Below are 19,834 nucleotides of genomic sequence, written 5' to 3'. Positions count from 1 at the left end.
GGGTAAATAGCTCGAACCTAGGAAGTTGAAAACAGACATGTGTAAACCTAGACATGTCAATTACTCCATGAACTGTAGGTTGCTCATTTATAAAATGCAAGAAATAAAATCTGTCTTACAAAACTGTGAAATATATGATGAGAGAACTCACATAAAGTGCTAGGCACAGGGGAGCCACCTAAATTCGTTCCTTTCTTACCCTTTGTAGACTTTGTAATTGACATACGAAAATTTGTTGGGTCTTTTCTCCCATCTCCCTCCAAGATAAGTATAAGCCTATCAACCCACTGGAGACACTGAGAAACAAACACAGTTTTTAAAGTGTCAGTGTTTAGAATTCTTGTAAGATCATTTGTCAGTATAAGAAGTTATTACCATCAAAAGAATATCAAATCTAAAACAAAATGTTTATACATGAGGCTCTGTAGTTTATCCAAGCATATATTCTATAAAATACCAAGTTCTTCATGTTGACAATTTGAATTTGTCAGGAATCACTTGTCTAGGGTAGAAATAGTAACAATTAAACAAATGATTTATAAAAATGTATATTTTTTTATTTTCTTAAGGATGGGATGCTGTTATGGACTGGAAAGATGTCCTGTCAGGAGGGGAAAAGCAAAGAATGGGCATGGCTCGTATGTTTTATCATAAGTAAGTATACTAAATTCAGGTAACTACAAGTCCATTGTTGCAACCAAACCAAGCAAGAACCAGAACAACAAAAGTTTGGACAGGATTTATTGTCTTCATCTTTAGCTTAAAAATATCTTACTACAAAATTAGTGCATAGAGTTCACAGTTGGTTTTTTTGTTTGTTTGTTTGTTTGTTTTTGAGACAGAGTCTTGCTCTGTCAGCCAGGCTGGAGTGCAGTGGCACGATCTTGGCTCACTGCAACCTCCGTCTCCCAGGCCCAAGCAATTCTCCTGTCTCAGCCTCCCAAGTAGCTGGAATTACAGGCGTGTGCCACCACTTCCGGCTAATTTTTGTGTTTTTAGTAGAGACAGGGTTTCACCATGTTGGCCAGGCTGGTCTTGAACTCCTGACTTCACGTGATCCACCCGCCTTGGCCTCCCAAAGTGCTGGGATTATAGGCGTGAGCCACCGTGACTGGCCAAATTATTTTTTCTTATAGTAGAATCTCCAAGTATTTGTTTTTCTATTTCTTTCATGTTGAGTAATGTTAGATGAAATAATGTGTACAAAGGACTAAATTAAATTTTTATGTATCCTAAGTTTGAAATAATGATTATTAATTTTAAAATATGAAGACTATACAATCACACGATACTTGTGTAAATCCAATAGGTAGACATTCAATAAAACTTTCTGAATTAAATTATTAAATTCAAGGTAAGTCAACTTTTTAACCATTCAGCAGCCTATTAAATCAGTAATGCTCTCCCCCTTGAAATTCAAAGCTATAGCCAATGGAAAGGGACCATTCTGCGTAGGTTTCAATGGATTGAGAAAAATTAAGAGGCAGGAAATAATTGCTTCTGATAAAACATTTTTAATTGTAAACAGCTTCACAGCCTTTTGAGTTTAAGGATATCAAGCACAAGACATGGGAAGGAAATATCAAAGCCCTTCTGATTCTCCTGATTCATTCCATTCCCCCTCCCAACCCCCTTGGATCTCTGGCAATGAGAACCTGAGTTGTGCAGCACAGAAGGTTGTCAGAAACTATGTTACTCACTTTTTTTTTTTTTTTTTGAGACGGAGTCTTGCTCTGTCGCCCAGGCTAGAGTGCAGTGGCACCATCTCGGCTCACTGCAAGCTCCGCCTCCTGGGTTTACGCCATTCTCCTGCGTCAGCATCCTGAGTAGCTGGAACTACAGGCGCCCGCCACCAAGCCCGGTTATTTTTCGTATTTTTAGTAGAGACGGGGTTTCACCGTGTTAGCCAGGATGGTCTCCATCTCCTGACCTCATGATCCACCCGCCTCGGCCTCCCAAAGTGTTGGGATTACAGGCGTAAGCCACCGCACCTGGCCCTCACTTTTAATAATTAAGTCTTGGGCAAAAAGGACCAAATAGTTATGTACATGAATTCATGAATGGGCCATAAATGATGGCAGATGCAGCACTCTTGTGTGAGTTGCTGTGAAAGTAGTAACATTTTATAGAGAACTTTAAAAATTATGTCAAGTATGTATTATCGAACACCTAGCAATTAGTTGGCCCACACTAAACACTCAGTTGGCTATTCATTTTTTTAAAAGCCTTTAATTATGGAAAAAAAGTCAAACTTCATCAAAAAAGAAATTGTTGTAAGAACCCCATATTCTCATTACACTGATTTAACAAGTCTAATGTTTTGTTACACTTGATTTATCTACTCATTTTTTAAATTTCTAAAGTATTTTAAAGCAAATCACAGGTATTATGATATTTTTCCCTAAATACTTTGAGAACAGTCTCTGAAATATTAGGATATATTCTTACATAATAACATGTCACAATAATACCTAATTAAATTGGTAATAATTATTTAAAGTTATTTAATATATGGTTCATGTTCAAAGTTTCCCTAATTGTCTCAAAAATATCTTTTTACACTTGATTTGTTCAAACCTGGATCTAAACAAGTTTCACACATTGCATTTTATTGTTACATCTCTTAATTCCTTTTTAATCTAAAGAGTCTCTCCTCCTCCCAGGCCCCACCTACCTTTTATACCTTTGACTTGCTGAAGGAATTGGGTTAATTGTCCTGTAGAATGTTGCCTATTCTAGATTTACCTCATTGCTACCTTATCAGGTAAATCTAGGTAGGGGTCCTTTATCTTGTTCCCCAATCTCCCATTTTTTTCTGTAAACTGGAAATTAGAGCAAAGAGCTTGATGAGATTTAGGTTCAGCCTTTTGAATAAGAACATAGCATAAAAAATGATTTAAATAATTTTATTAAAATATAATATGTTCATTTTATAAAAGTAGAAAATGTATGTAAGTAAAAAGAAGAAAAAATCTGATATCTCATTAGAGATCATCTCATTAGCTGTTATCTTATTAGCACAGTTAAAATTTTGGACATTTTAAATTATTCAAATTTTAAATTACTGTAACATTTAAACACTATTAAAATTTTGGGATTTTTTTCCCAGTCTTGGTAATATGCAAAAATTGGTTGTTATTTTTATTATTTTCATGTAGCTATTTTCATAAAGCATATTATAATTTATACCATTCTTTTTATTTCATATGTAATTATGTGCTTTTCTGTATTACTATATAGTAGTTAACCAGGGCTTATTGTTATTGTACTAAAGTTTATATATCAAATACACATAATTTTAGGTATACAATTGGATGACTTTTATAAATGTTTCTACATTATGTAACCAATACCCCAATCAAGATAAAAAACATTTCTGTTACCCTGGGAAGTTTACTCATCCTCCTTTCCAATCCAGTCCATTCTAGACATTTCTGTTCTGATTTCTGTCACCATAAATTGGTTTTGCTTGTTGTATAACTTCAGGTAGATTAAATCACACACTAAATATTATTTTTGTGTTTAGCTGGGATTTTTAGTGAGAAAAATTATTAGTTGTGTTCATAACATGTTATTTATAATAAAGTATATTTAAGAATATGGCTAGCTAAAAATATAAACTAAATTTTGCTAATTTGGGATTTTTAGTGACGTGTATTTTGGGATACCCCTTTCTCAGAAGAGGTAGTGAAATTCAAGAGTAAACTTTACAGCTTGAGCCCGGGCGCGGTGGATCACGCCTATAATCCCAGCACTTCGGGAGGGCGAGGCGGGTGGATCATGAGGACAGGAGATCCAGACCATCCTGGCCAACATGGTGAAACCCCGTCTCTACAAAAATTAAAAAAATTAGCCAGGCATGGTGGCGGGCACCTATAGACCCAGCTACTCGGGAGGCTGAGGCAGCTGAATCACTTGAACCCAGGAGGCGGAGATTGCAGTGAGCCAAGATGGTGCCACTGCACTCCAACCTGGCAATAGGGTGAGATTCTATCTCAAAAACAACAACAACAACAACAAAAACTTTACAGCTTGGCATTTATGACCAGCTGTTACCCACTATCACCCTGAATCTGTTTGGGTCTAGGCCGTAAGTACCCAGTAATATGATCACCAGCACAGAAATATAATATGGTGGAATGTAAAATTTAGCCATAAATTTCTCACTGTATCAGTGTGTTAATAAAATAAACCTTGTAATAAATAGCAAGTGGCATTAATAAATGTTGTTAACCCAAAGAGATTTCACATATCTGTAACCTGAAATAAATACTTGGTGTTTGTGTAACTAAAATATTTTGGATATAATGTGATAATGAGTGAAGATAAGTCACAAGTATATCAGTGGAAAGAAAATTTAGTGAGCCATATAAAGATCAATGAAGAAGAGCAAGTAGTTGAAAAGCACAATCTTTTGACAAAAGATAAAAGGAATTTTAGGTATTCAATCTAGTGAAGAGAAAGTTTAACAATAGGAAACTGCCTTCCCTCATTCTCAAAGGATTTAAAGTTTGAATTGTGATGTGAAAGACTTGAGCTGTCAAAAATCAAGAACTTTAGCAGGAAGTGCTAAGCATCACAATAGTATTCTCTTTTGGAGAGGATTTTAAATGTTTTAATAGCTCAAGAATGATTGAAAAAGTCCTGTCTTAAGGGGGATAGATTAAATCCTTCAGAAAGCCCATTCTGCTGATGATACACAAAGCAAAAAGGAAAGGAAATCTGAGAAACAATATTACCTAATGCTTTTTTTTACTTATATCAGTATCAGATTCTAGCTATTGCTTGATATATTCAAGTACACACACACACACACACACACACACACACACCAGTTCTGCCAAGGAAACGAAAACATGTGATCTTACATCTGCTAGACTAGAGGTTGCTATGACAACAGAGTGTAAGATGCATAATTTTTCTAATTCTAAAATGGTATATTTTCTCTGTTTCGATCAAGACACTCTGAAAAATAAGCCAAAATGCAATAAACATGTTAATCACTGGAAAGAGCATTACACAAAAGGAAAATTTTACTCAACCTTTCACTTTTATACTTCCTTTACTTCTTCCTCTTGTTCACTTAAAAATATCATTCATCCACAAAACAGAAAATAACTCTGAGACAAAGAAGTAATGCTTAATATTTAAACCAGAACAGTAACCAAACGTCAAGCAGTGACACTACTTCCGTTGATGTTGTCATGAAGAACATGCACTGATCCTTTATTCTTTGCATAGAGAGCAGTTTTAGAGTCTTTGACGCCTGTATCTATTAGCCCTGACTACCTGACCTGTGGTAGGTAACTGGATTCTATTAATAAGCAAATCCATTTTACGACAGTAACTTACAGGGCAAATAATGATTTATTCTGATAAGAAATTACTGATTTTCATTTTTTTAAACTTTTTTGTCATTTTATTTTTTAAAATCAGAATATTTTTTGTAAAGGAAATTGTCCTGGCAAATACTTGATACTGATTTTCAACTCCAAATTGAATAGTAAATGACAGTATAAGAGTTGACTTTGTTCCCATTAACTAAGCTAAGTCATGCTAAGTACCAACAGTCCAGAGAGACTTGAAAGAAGAAAGGGAAAGGACAAAGAAAAGTAAGAGCAGGGGGTGAGATGAGAGGGAGAAAGGATAAGCAGAGGGAAACAATGGCAAGTGATAAGATGCCTCTGATAACAGACAGGCATTATCAAAGTAAAAAATAAGCTTAAAAAATTGTCCAATATACTTAGAAAAATATTTACTTTTTCTCCTAAGAATTTGATTCTAGAGTATGGTTCCAATATTATGAGGTTAAATATGTGCTATAAATTTGTAAGATGAGCCACATTCACTCTCGCAGTCTTATAGTGATGAAATTCCATTAGTAATGCCTAGGTATTCATATTGCTGATAAAATAATCTTCTCATTAAATCTTTGCTAACAGGGCCGTGGCCTGTTTGATAATTAGCTATTGCAGTGTATTTTTCATGTAGTTAGTCAGACCCTTCTCACCAAGAATGAACCTGCTTTCTGCAGGAAAATGTACTCAGTGACCTGCCTCATCTTTCCTATGTCTCATATTTATGATTCATTCATCTACAAGACAATAAAGCTTATTGTATTATTAGAAAGCATCAGAAAATCTATTTAAATGTATTAAAAATGTGATATTGTAGTCTAAAGAGGGGGACAACTACTTTTTTGCTTTATCATTTATTGCCTTTAATAATGTCATATTCTTTTTTGCTCCTTTAAAATTGTTAGCAATGTAACTCATATTGTCCAAAGAAAAACTTATAATTCATATAGCAAAATAATTAATTTTTGTGTGTACTTTTTAAAAGACCAAAATATGCCTTGCTGGATGAATGTACCAGTGCTGTCAGCATTGATGTCGAAGGAAAGATATTTCAGGCTGCAAAAGGGGCTGGAATTTCCTTACTGTCTATAACACACAGGCCTTCTCTTTGGTAAGTGTTTCTAGTGCTAATTTGTGGTAGATGGTTTTTCCTTAAATTTCTCAAAAAATAACTTTGCTAAATGTTTCACAGTACAGGGTAGGGTATTTCACTTATTTTCTACCCATATTTCTCTTAAGTTGCACATTAGTAGCTTAGATACTCCCTACCTAATATCATTAACATATTATTTGAATTATCATCACTTTCCAGTAATTCTTAAAAGACATGGAAAAATCCAGTGATTTATTTTAATGGAAAATATTTATCATTACCCAGTCACATGTACTGGGAAAAATATATTTATATATTTGTACATCATTCTTTTAGTCCTTTCTTTCAAACCCAGGAAAGTAAAATCTGGGGAAAAAATATATGTACACACAACTTGATATTCCCCCAAAGGATTAAGTGGAGAAAACACAGGTGGTGGTGGGGAAGGGGGAAGGGTTTATTTTTATTTGGTTTAAAGAAAAATCAGCTAAATTTTTTTAGAAATAATATCTCATAAAACCATATAGAATTTCCCCTTCAAATAAAGATGCTAATTTTACAATTCCCCTACGTTTCCACTGATTCATCATCATCATAATAGTTGAGCACTTATTCTGTTCCAGGTACATCTTATTTAAGCCTTACAACAGCCCTATGGAATTTAGGAAATCTAATCTTCCTATTTTACAGATGAAGAAACTGAGAACTAGAAAAGTGAGATACTTCCATGATCACATACTCTGTACTACAGCACATGGCTCTCATTATAAGGAACTCAAAGTGTATCTCATTTACTAACCATAAATACTACATTCTCTACTTTTGCATTTCTATTTAATCAATGAAAATTTTTTCTTTTGACTTCTTGGTAACTATAACTGTCTCTATATATGCTTTGGCCTCCTGTTTTCTAAAGGACTGCACAGGATTCCTCCTCTCTCTCTTTCTGGCTACAGCATTCTGTGGCAGGTGGCTGATCAGATTTCATGCCAAAGTTGTCATCATGTACATGGCTTCAAATCTAGCCTAGTAGCAAACATTATTGGAATTAATCCTTGAAGCCCTTCTAGACCTTTGACCTTATAAAGCATGTTTACATTAAAATTGTTAGCAAACAGTATCATCTAATCAGGCTTTTATTGTTCAAAATTCTTTGACTCTGAGTTTCATTAATATTGAAAAGATTATCTATTTTCACACTCAATTTAAACATTCAGATTTTTCAGAATTTTTTAAAAATATACTTTCTGGATCTAGTCCAGCATGAGTTAGGATCCATGCCAATGAATATGCTTCCTCTGACTTTTATCCTGAAGAAGACCAACAGGACCTAGGTCTTTAAGACAATAATGACATTTGCCTGTAAATCCTCTGAATCAAGGACAACACAAAGCTAGGCCAGAACCCTTGAGCCCTTTTTGGTATGAACCTTAATTTCCAGACTTTCTCCCAAATTAATCACATGTTGGGACATATTAGGCTTGGAGTTTTTCTGACCTGTGTTAATGGATTTATTATGCTATCCTGCCATTCAGTTCCTTACTCAAGTAGCCTTAGGAGGCATTGAAAGCACATATAGCCATTGTTTCCTCAATTGAGGGAACAAATATTCTTTTAAGTAAATAACAAAATCTGTAAGGCTATGCCTTTTGACAAGAAACACATTTTTAATTGCAGCTACCCAAGTACATTTCTCCACAAAACAAAACAATATGTTAGTTCTGATTTTTTTATTTAGCTTTGCCATTTTAGGTTGTCATTTCTGATTATTCTTTCTCTCAGGGAAAATAAAAATTTCATTTTCCCTGAATAGATTTCAGAAGTGGGGAAAGATGTGTCATATTTTTCCTATAACAACAAATGAGTAATTGTTGATTGTAAAGATTAAAATCAATACTAGTGTCTGAAGAAGTAAAAATTTATAGAAGCTTATTAAAATTTCTGATTCCTGGGTAGAATTATAGCTGTATAACCATCACTTTCCTAAGCTTTTTCCTATTTGTGAAGGAAGTTTAAAGATTATCTCAAATGAGTTTCAGTTAAAATAGATAAACCCTGAAATATTATCTCAGCTTGTAATATAGAACATGCCTTTGAATCTCAGGGTATGAAACACCTACACAGTTGGTTCCTCCCATGTAGAAATCAAATAATGTTGTAAGACCAGAGTGATGAGCCAAACCATCATTATACATTGAAGGTGGGGTTTGCCCAATATATGAATGACCATGTATGAGTGAGATCATGTGGTATTTGTCTTTCTGTGCCTAGCTTATTTCACTTACTGTAATGTCCTCCAGGTTCTTCCATATTTTCGTAAGTGGCGGGATTTTATTCTTTTTTACAGTGGAGTAATATTCCATCATGTATATATATAACATTCTTTACCTTTTCATCCATTGATGGACACTAGGGTTGATTCCATATGTTGGCTGTAAAAATAGTCCTGCAATAAACATGCGAGTGCATGTTTATTGATATACTGAGATCATTTCCTTTGCATATATTCCCAGTGGGGGATTGCTGGATCATTTTGTAGTTCTATTTTTAATATTTTGAGAAACCTCCTTACTGTTTTCCATGATGGCTGTACTAATTTATATTCCCACCAAAGGTTTGTAAGAGTTCCCTTTTTTCCACATCCTCACCAACACTTTCTGTCATTTTCTTAATAGCCATTCTAACAAGAGTGAGGGGATTTGAATTTACCTAATGATTAGTGTTGTTGAGCATTTTTTGATATGCCTGTTTGTCATTTGTCTATATCTTCTTTTGAGAAATGTTCATTCAGATCTTCTGTCCATTTTGTAATCAGGTTATTCATTTTCTTGCTATCTAGTTGTTCGAATTTCTTATATATGTTGGCTGTTATCAGATATATAGTTTCCAAATATTTTCTCCAATTTGATAGGTATCTCTTCATTCTGTTGATTGTTTTCTTTGTTGCACAGAAGCTTTTGAGTTTGATGTAATCCCATTTGTCTGTTTTTACTTTTGTTGCCTATGCTCTTGAGGTCATATCCAAAACTCATTGCCCAAATTTCATTGTCATTTCAAACTTATATCCAAATTTCATTGTCATGAAATTTTTGCCCTATGTATTCTTCTAATAATTTCAGGTCTTGCATTGAAGTCTTTAATCCATTTTGAGTTGGTTTTGTATATGGTGAGCAATAAGGGTCAAATTTCATTCTTCTACCTGTGGATATACAGTTTGCCACAATTTATTGAGGATACTGCCCTTTCCCAATAGTGTGTTCTTGGCAACTTTGTTGAAAATCAGGTGACTATAAATACAAGGATTTATTTCTGGGTTCTCTATTCTGTTCCTTAAGTCTGTGTGTCTGTTTTTGTGTCAGTGCCATGCTTTTGAGTTGCTACAGTTTTGTAGTATATTTTGACACCAGGTAGTGTGATGGCTCCAGCTTTGTACTTTATGCTCAAGAATTTTTTCATTATTCTGGGTGTTTTGCAGTTGCACACAAATTTTAGAATTTTTTTTCTATTTCTCTGAAGAGTATCATTGGCATTTTCATAGGGATTGAATTGAATATGTAGATCACATCGGGTAGTATTGACATTTTAACAATATTAATTCTTCCAATTCATAAACATGAGATATCATTTTATTTATGTATGTGTGTCCTCTTTGATTCCTTACATTAATGTTTTATAGTTTCATTGTGGAGACCTTACACCTCCTTGCTTATATTTATACCTAAGTGTTTAACTTTTTCTAGCTATTGTAAATGGGATTATTTCCTTGATTTTTTTTCACATAATTTGCTGTCAGTGTAGAGAAATGCTACTGATTTTTACATACTGATTTAGTATCTTGCAACTTTACTGAATTCATTTATAAATCTAATGTTTTTTGATGGAGTCTTTACGGCTTTCTATATATAAATGTGGTACATAACATTAACAAAATGAAGGATAAGAACATGTTATCTGGGGGAGTGGAGCCAAGACAGCCGAATAGGAACAGCTCCAGTCTACAGATCCCAGCGTCAGCGACGCAGAAGACAGGTGATTTTTCATTTCCAACTGAGGTACCGGGTTCATCTCACTGGGGAGTGTCGGAAAGTGGGTGCAGGACAGTGGGTGCAGACCACCACACGTGAGACGAAGCAGGGTGAGGCATTGCCTCACCCAGTAGGCACAAGGGGTCAGGGAATTCCCTTTCCTACTCAAAGAAAGGGGAGACAGATGGCACCTGGAAAATCGGGTCACTCCCACCCTAATACTGTGCTTTTCCAACAGTCTTAGCAAATGGCACACCAGGAGATTATATCCCGTGCCTGGCTTGGAGGGTCCTACACCCACGGAGCTTCGCTCATGGCTAGCACAGCAGTCTGAGATCAAACTGCAAGGTGGCAGCGAGGCTGGGGGAGGGGTGTCTGCCATTGCCGAGGCTTGAGTAGCTAAACAAAGTGGCAGGGAAGCTCGAACTGGGTGGAGCCCACCACAGCTCAAGGAGGCCTGCTTGCCTCTGTAGACTCAACCTCTGGGGGTAGGGCATAGACAAACGAAAGGCAACAGAATCCTCTGCACACTTAAATGTCCCTGTCTGATAGCTTTGAAGAGAGTAGTGGTTCTCCCAGCACGCAGCTGGAGATCTGAGAACTGACAGACTGCCTCCTCAAGTGGGTCCCTGACCCCCGAGTAGTCTAACTGGGATGCACCCCCTAGTAGGGGCAGACTGACACCTCGCACGGCCAGGTACTCCTCTGAGAAAAAACTTCCAGAGGAACGAACAGGCAGCAACATTTGCTGTTTAGGAATATTCACTGTTCTGCAGCCTCCACTGCTGATACCCAGGCAAACAGGGTCTGGAGTGGACCTCCAGCAAACTCCAACAGACCTGCAGCTGAGGGTCCTGACTGTTAGCAGGAAAACTAACAAACAGAAAGGACATCCACAACAAAACCCCATCTGTACATCACCAACATCAAAGAACAAAGGTAGATAAAACCACAAAGATGGGGAAAAAACAGAGCAGAAAAACTGGAAACTCTAAAAATCAGAGCACCTCTCCTACTCCAAAGGAATGCAGCTCCTCACCAGCAACGGAACAAAGCTGGGTGGAGAATGACTTTGATGAGTTGAGAGAAGAAGGCTTCAGACGATCAAACTACTCCAAGCTAAAGGAGGATGTTCGAACCCAGGGCAAAGAAGTAAAAAACTTGAAAAAAAATTATACGAATGGCTAACTAGAATAACCAATGCAGAGAAGTCCTTAAAGGACCTGAAGTAGCTGAAAACCACAGCACAAGAACTACGTGACGAACGCACAAGCCTCAGTAGCCGATTCGATCAACTGGAAGAAAGAGTATCAGCGACGGAAGATCAAATGAATGAAATGAAGCAAGAAGAGAAGTTTAGAGAAAAAAGAATAGAAAGAAACAAACAAAGCCTCCAAGAAATATGGGACTATGTGAAAAGACAAAATCTACGTCTGATTGGTGTACCTCAAAGTGACAGGGAGAATGGAACCCAGTTGGAAAACACTCTGCAGGATATTATCCAGAACTTCCTCAATCTAGCAAGGCAGGCCAACATGCAAATTCAGGAAATACAGAGAATGCCACAAAGATACTCCTTGAGAAGAGCAACTCCAAGACACATAATTGTCAGATTCACCAAAGTTAAAATGAAGGAAAAAATGTTAAGGGCAGCCAGAGAGAAAGGTCGGGTTACCCACAAAGGGAAGCCCATCAGACTAACAGCTGACCTCTCGGCAGAAACGCTACAAGTCAGAAGAGAGTGGGAGCCAATATTCAACATTCTTAAAGAAAAGAATTTTCAACCCAGAATTTCATATCCAGCCAAACTAAGCTTCATAAGTGAAGGAGAAATAAAATCCTTTACAGACAAGCAAATGCTGAGAAATTTTGTCACCACCAGGCCTGCCCTAAAAGAGCTCCTGAAGGAAGCACTAAACATGGAAAGGAACAACCGGTACCAGCCACTGCAAAAACATGCCAAATTGTAAAGACCATCGAGGCTAGGAAGAAACTGCATCAACTAACGAGCAAAATAACCGGCTAACAAATAATGACAGGATCAAATTCACACATAACAATATTACCCTTAAATGTAAATGGGCTAAATGCCCCAATTAAAAGACAGAAACTGGCAAATTGGATAAAGAGTCAAGACCCATCAGTGTGCTGTATTCAGGAGACCCATCACACGTTCAGAGACACACATAGGCTCTAAATAAAGGGATGGAGGAAGATCTACCAAGCAAATGGAAAACAAAAAAAGGCAGGGGTTGCAATCCTAGTCTCTGATAAAACAGACTTTAAACCAACAAAGATCAAAAGAGACAAAGAAGGCCATTACATAATGGTAAAGGGATCAATTTAACAAGAAGAGCTAACTATCCTAAATATATATGCATCCAATACAGGAGCACCAGATTCATAAAGCAAGTCCTCAGAGACCTAGAAAGAGACTTAGACTCCCACACAATAATAATGGGAGAGATTAACACCCCACTGTCACATTAGACAGATCAAGGAGACAGAAAGTTAACAAGGATATGAAAGAATTTAACTCAGCTCTGCACCAAGCAGACCTAATACACATCCACAGAACTCCCCACCCCAAATCAACAGAATATACATTCTTCTCAGCACCACACCACACCTATTCCAAAATTGACCACATAGTTGGAAGTAAAGCACTCCTCAGCAAATGTAAAAGAACAGAAATTATAACAAACTGTCTCTCAGACCACAGTGCAATCAAACTAGAACTCAGGATTAAGAAACTCACTCAAAACCACTCAACTACACGGAAACTGAACAACCTGCTCCTGAAGGACTACTGGGTACATAACGAAATGAAGGCAGAAATAAAGATGTTCTTTGAAACCAGCGAGAACAAAGACACAACATACAAGAATCTCTGGGATGCATTCAAAGCAGTGTGTAGAAGAAAATTTATAGCACTAAATACCCACAAAAGAAAGCAGGAAAGATCTAAAATTGACACCCTAACATCACAATTAAAAGAACTAGAGAAGCAAGAGCAAACACATTCAAAAGCTAGCAGAAGGCAAGAAATAACTAAGATCAGAGCAGAACTGAAAGAAATAGAGACACAAAAAACCCTTCAAAATATCAATGAATCCAGGAGCTGGCTTTTTGAAAAGATCGAAAAAATTGATAGACTGCTAGCAAGACTAATAAAGAAAAGAGAAAAGAATCAAATAGATGCAAGAAAAAATGATAAAGGGGATATCACCACCAATCCCACAGAAATACAAACTACCATCAGAGAATACTATAAACACCTCCATGCAAATAAACTAGAAAATCTAGAAGAAATGGATAAATTCCTCGACACATACACTCTCCCAAGACTAAACCAGGAAGAAGTTGAATCTCTGAATAAATCAATAACAGGAGCTGAAATTGTGGCAATAATCAACAGCTTACCAACCAAAAAAAGTCCAGGATCAGATGGATTCACAGCCAAATTCTACCAGAGGTACAAGGAGGAGCTGGTACCATTCCTTCTGAAACTATTCCAATCAATAGAAAAAGAGGGAATTCTCCCTAACTCATTTTATGAGGCCAGCGTCATCCTGATACCAAAGCCTGGCAGAGACACAACAAAAAAAGAGCATTTTAGACCAATATCCCTGATGAACATTGATGAAAAAATCCTCAATAAAATACTGGAAACCCAAATCCAGCAGCACATCAAAAAGCTTATCCACCATGATCAAGTTGGCTTCATCCCTGGGATGCAAGGCTGGTTCAACATATGTAAATCAATAAATGTAATCCAGCATATAAACAGAACCAAGGACAAAAACCATATGATTATCTCAATAGATGCAGAAAAGGCCTTTGACAAAATTCAACAACCCTTCATGCTAAAAACTCTCAATCAATTAGGTATTGATGGGATGCATCTCAAAATAATAAGAGCTATCTATGACAAACCCACAGCCAATATCATACTGAGTGGACAAAAACTGGAAGCATTCCCTTTGAAAATGGGCACAAGACAGGGATGCCGTCTCTCACCACTCCTATTCAACATAGTGTTGGAAGTTCTGGCCAGGGCAATTAGGCAGGAGAAGGAAATAAAGGGTATTCTACTAGTAAAAGAGGAAGTCACGTTGTCCCTGTTTACAGATGACATGATTGTATATCTAGAAAACCCCAGCGTCTCAGCCTAAAATCTCCTTAAGCTGATAGGCAACTTCAGCAAAGTCTCAGGATACAAAATCAGTGTGCAAAAATCACAAGCATTCTTATACACCAATAACAGACAAACAGAGAGCCAAATCATGAGTGAACTCCCATTCACAATTGCTTCAAAGAGAATAAAATACCTAGGAATCCAACTTACAAGGGATGTGAAGGACCTCTTCAAGGAGAACTACAAACCACTGCTCAATAAAATAAAAGAGGATTCAAAGAAATGGAAGAACATTCCATGCTCATGGGTAGGAAGAATCAACATCGTGAAAATGGCCATACTGCCCAAGGTAATTTATAGATTCAATGCCATCCCCATCAAGCTACCAATGACTTTCTTCACAGAATTGGAAAAACTACTTTAAAGTTCATATGGAACCAAAAAAGAGCCCGCATCGGCAAGTCAATCCTAAGCCAAAAGAACAAAGCTGGAGGCATCACACTACCTCACTTCAAACTATACTACAAGGCTACAGTATCCAAAACAGCATGGTACTGATACCAAAACAGAGATATAGACCAATGGAACAGAACAGAGCCCTCAGAAATAATGCCGCATATCTACAACCATCTGATCTTTGACAAACCTGACAAAAACAAGAAATGGGGAAACGATTCCCTATTTAATAAATGGTGCTGGGAAAGCTGGCTAGCCATATGTAGAAAGCTGAAACTGGATCCCTTCCTTACACCTTATACAAAAATTAATTCAAGATGGATTAAAGACTTAAATGTTAGACCTAAAACCATAAAAACCCTAGAAGAAAACCTAGGCAATACCATTCAGGACATAGGCATGGACAAGGACTTCATGTCTAAAACACCAAAAGCAATGGTAACAAAAGCCAAAATTGACAAATGGTATCTAATTAAACTAAAGAGCTCCTGCACAGCAAAAGAAACTACCATCAGAGTGAACAGGCAACCTACAAAATGGGAGAGAAAATTTTTGCAATGTACTCATCTGACAAAGGGCTAATATCCAGAATCTAGAATGAACTCCAACAAATTTACAAGAAAAAAACAAACAACCCCATCAAAAAGTGGGCGAAGGATATGAACAGACACTTCTCAAAAGAAGACATTTATGCAGCCAAAAGACACACGAAAAAATGCTCATCATCACTGGCCATCAGAGCAATACAAATCAAAACCACAGGGAGATACCATCTCACACCTGTTAGAATGGTGATTATTAAAAAGTCAGGAAACAACAGATGCTGGAGAGGATGTGGAGAAATAGGAACACTTTTACACTGTTGGTGGGACTGTAAACTCTTTCAACCATTGTGAAAGTCAGTATGGCAATTCCTCAGGGATCTAGAACTAGAAATACCATTTGACCCAGCAATCCCATTACTGGGTATATACCCAAAGGATTATAAATCATGCTGCTATACAGACACATGCACATATATGTTTATTGTGGCACTATTCACAATAGCAAAGACTTGGAATCAAGCCAAATGTCCAACAATGATAGACTGGATTAAGCAAATGTGGCATATATACACCATGGAATACTACGCAGCCATAAAAAATGATGAGTTCATGTCCTTTTTAAGGACATGGATGAAGCTGGAAAGCATCATTCTCAGCAAACTATTGCAAGGACAAAAAAACCAAACACTGCATGTTCTCACTCATAGGTGGGAATTGAACAATGAGAACACATGGACACAGGAAGGGGAACATCACACACAGGGGCCTGTTGTGGGGTGGGGAGAGAGGGGAGGGATAGTATTAGGAGATATAACTAATGTTAAATGACGAGTTAATGGGTGCAGCACACCAACATGGCACATGTATACATATGTAACTAACGTGCACATTGTGCACATGTACCCTAAAAGTTAAAGTATAATTAAAAAAAAAAAGAAAGAACATGTTATCTGCAGCCAGGAACAATTTTTCTTTTTCCTTTATTTAACTTTTTCCTTTATTTATCTTTTTCCTTTCAAATTCAGATGCCTTTTATTTCTTTTTCTTGCCTAATAGCTCTGAGTAGGACTTTCAGTAGTATGCTGAATGTAAGTGGCAAAAGTGAGCATTCTTGTTCTGTATCTTACAGAAAACATGTTATTTTTGTTTGTTTGTTTGTTTAGAGTCAGAGTCTCCTCTGTCACCCAGGCTGGACTACAGAGGTGTGATCATATCTCACTGCAACCAAAAAACCCCTAGGATCAAGTGATCCTCCCACCTTGGCCTCCCAAAGTACTAAGATTTACAGGCATGAGCCACCATGCCTGGTTGTAGAGGGAAAGTTTTAAACTTTTCCCTTTTAAGTATAGATGTTAGCTATGGGCTTGTTATGTATGGTCTTTATTATGTTGAGCTATGTTCCTCCTATGCTTAGTTTGTTGAATGTTCTTAGCAGAAAAGGATGTTCAATTTTATCAAATGGTTGTTCTGTGTCAATTAAGGTAATCATATTTTTTGTCCTTCATTTTGTTAATGTTATGTACCACATTTTTTGCTTTGCATATGTTCAACCATTCTTGCATCTCCAGGATGAATTCCACATGATCATGGTGAATGACCTTTTTAAAGTGCTGTTGAATTCAGTTTGCTGGTATTTTGTTGATGATTTTTGCATCTATGTTCAGCAGGGATATTGGCCTGTAGTTTTCTTTTTCTTGTTGTCTTTTTGTTTGGTTTCAGTATCAGGGTAATGCTGGCCTTGTAGAATAAGTTTGGAAGTATTCCTTCCTCTTCAATTTTTGGAATAGTTTGAGAACTAATATTAGTTCTTTAAATATTGGGTAGAATTTGGTAGTTAAGCCATCAGATTCTGGGCCTTTCTTGATATGATTCCATTTCCTTATTTGTTAATTGTCTGTTGACATTTTCTGTTTCTTCATAGTTCAATCTTTGTAGGTTGTATGTGTTCAAAATTTATTCATTTCTTCTAGGTTAATCAATTTGTTGGTTTATAATTGTTTACAACAGTCTCATCATGCTTTGTATTTCTGTAGTATGAATTATAATTTCTCTTTTTTCATCTCTGAATTTATTTATTTGAATCTTCTTTCTTTTTTCTTATTCTAGATAAACATTTGTCAAATTTGGTTATCTTTGAAAAAATCAACTATTCATTTTTGCTGATATTTTATGTTGTTTTTCCAGGCTCTATTTTATTTGTTTCCACTCTGATGTATATTATTTCCTTTCTTTTACTAGTTTTGGTTTGGATTTGTTCTTGTTTTCCAGTTCCTTGACCGACAATATTAGGTTGTTTATTTGACATTTTTAATCTATTTTGATGCAGGTATTTGTTGCTATAAATTTTCCTGTTTAAATTGCTTTTGCTGTATTCTACAGATTTTGGTATGTTGTGTTTCCATTTTTGTTTTCAGAAGAAAATTTTTTAAATTTTTCTTTTAATTTCTTTATTGACCCATTGGTTAATCAATATCATGTTGTTTAATTTCCATGTATTTGTAAGTTTCCAAAGTTCTTGCTGTTTATTGATTTCTAGGTTTATATCATTCAGGAGAGAAAAGACACTTGATATAATTTCAATCTTCTTAAATTTTTGAAGACTTGTTTTATGGCATTACATGTGATCTATCCTGGAGAATGTTCCATGTGTAGTTGAGAAGAATGTATATTCTGAAGCTTTTCGATGAAATTTTCTATAAATGTTTGTTAGATCCGTTTGGTTTAGAATACAGCTTAAATCTGGTGTTTCTTTCTTGATTTTCTGTCTGGATGATCTAATTGCTGAAAGTAGGGTGTTGAAGTCTCCTACTCGTATTGTAGTTCACTTCTTTCAGATCCAGGAGTATTTGACTTATACATGTATGTGCTCTGATGTTGGGTTCAAATATATTCAGAATTATCATATCTTCTTGCTGAATTGACCTGTTTATTATTATATAATAACATTCTTGGCCTCTTTTATAGCTTTCACTTAAAGTCTATTTTACCTGACATGAAGTGAGTCTCCTGTAAGCAGCGCACAGTTGGGTCTTGCTTTTTAATCCAGACACTGTGTCTTTTTTTTTTTTTTTTTTTTTTTTTTTGAGACAGAGTCTTGCTTTGAAGCCCAGGCTGGAGTGCAGTGGTGTGATCTCAGCTCACTGCAACCTCCACTTCCAGGTTCAAGTGATTCTCCTGCCTCAGCCTCCTGAGTAGCTAGGATTACAGGGGTCCACCACAAAACCCAGCTAATTTTTTTTTTTTTTAGTAGAGACGGGGTTTCACCATGTTGGCCAGGCTGGTCTCAAACTCCTGACCTCAAGTGATCTGCCCACCTCGCCCTCCAAAAGCACTGAGATTACAGACGTGAGCCACTGCACCTGGCCCAGAAACTCTGTGTTTTAATTGGAGAACTTAATCCATTAACATTCAAGGTAATTATTAATAGGTAAGGAACTACTCCTGTCATTTTGTTAATTGCTTTCTAGTTGTTTTGTAGATATTTTCTTCCTTTTTTCCTCTCACAGTCTTTCTTTGTGGGTAAGTGATTTTCTTTAGTAATATGTTTTGATTCCTTGCTTTTTATTTTTAGTGCGTCTACTACAGGTTTTTGCTCTGTAGGCTTACAAAAAGCATCTTATAGTTAAACATGTTATTTTTGTACCTATTATATGTTTTTGCTTAATGGTTACCATGAGGCTTATAAAAACATCTTATAACATGTTATTTTAAGTTCATAACAACTTTAATTTAATTGCAAAAAAGGCACAATCTTTACCCTTTATCTCCCCATTTGAATTTTCAATATCACAATTTACATCTTTTTATATTGTATATATGTTAACAAATTATTTTAGTTGTTAAAGTATATACAAATTGCAAAAAAACACAACCTTTACCCTTCATCTCCCCATTTTGAATTTTTAGTGTCACAATTTACATCTTTTTATATTGTATATACTTTAACAAATTATTTTAATGGTTATTATTTTTAATAGTTTTGTCTTTTTATCTTCATACTAAAGAAATAAGTGATTTACCAATAGCAAAGACTTGGAACCAACCCAAATGTCCATCAATGATAGACTGGATTAAGAAAATGTGGCACATATACACCATGGAATACTATGAAGCCATAAAAAAGGATGAGTTCATGTCCTTTGTAGGGACATGGATGAAGCTGGAAACCATCATTCTCAGCAAACTATCGCAAGGACAAAAAACCAAACACCACATGTTCT

At 36.1% G+C, this 19,834-nt stretch overlaps 1 protein-coding gene across 2 annotated transcripts in view; it reads left to right on the top strand.

The window, feature by feature from the left end:
- ABCD2 (ATP binding cassette subfamily D member 2) overlaps positions 1 to 19,834 on the top strand; it is a 71,260-nt gene that overhangs the window by 41,919 nt on the left and 9,507 nt on the right. The window contains exons 8-10 of one of the 2 annotated variants that reach the window (XM_054442876.2): positions 570 to 654; positions 6,343 to 6,468; positions 7,074 to 7,413. In XM_054442876.2, the coding sequence (XP_054298851.1) occupies positions 570 to 654; positions 6,343 to 6,468; positions 7,074 to 7,248 (386 nt within the window). In that variant the 3' untranslated portion in view covers positions 7,249 to 7,413. Of the gene's footprint in view, positions 1 to 569; positions 655 to 6,342; positions 6,469 to 7,073; positions 7,414 to 19,834 lie in introns of those variants that run through there. The other variant, XM_054442875.2, reaches the window with a different exon arrangement.

Source organism: Pongo pygmaeus, chromosome 10, assembly GCF_028885625.2.
Source record: "Pongo pygmaeus isolate AG05252 chromosome 10, NHGRI_mPonPyg2-v2.0_pri, whole genome shotgun sequence".
NCBI classification, from domain to species: domain Eukaryota; kingdom Metazoa; phylum Chordata; class Mammalia; order Primates; family Hominidae; genus Pongo; species Pongo pygmaeus.
Note: the sequence above shows the minus strand (reverse complement) of the source record. Positions and strands in the feature narration are given on the sequence as shown.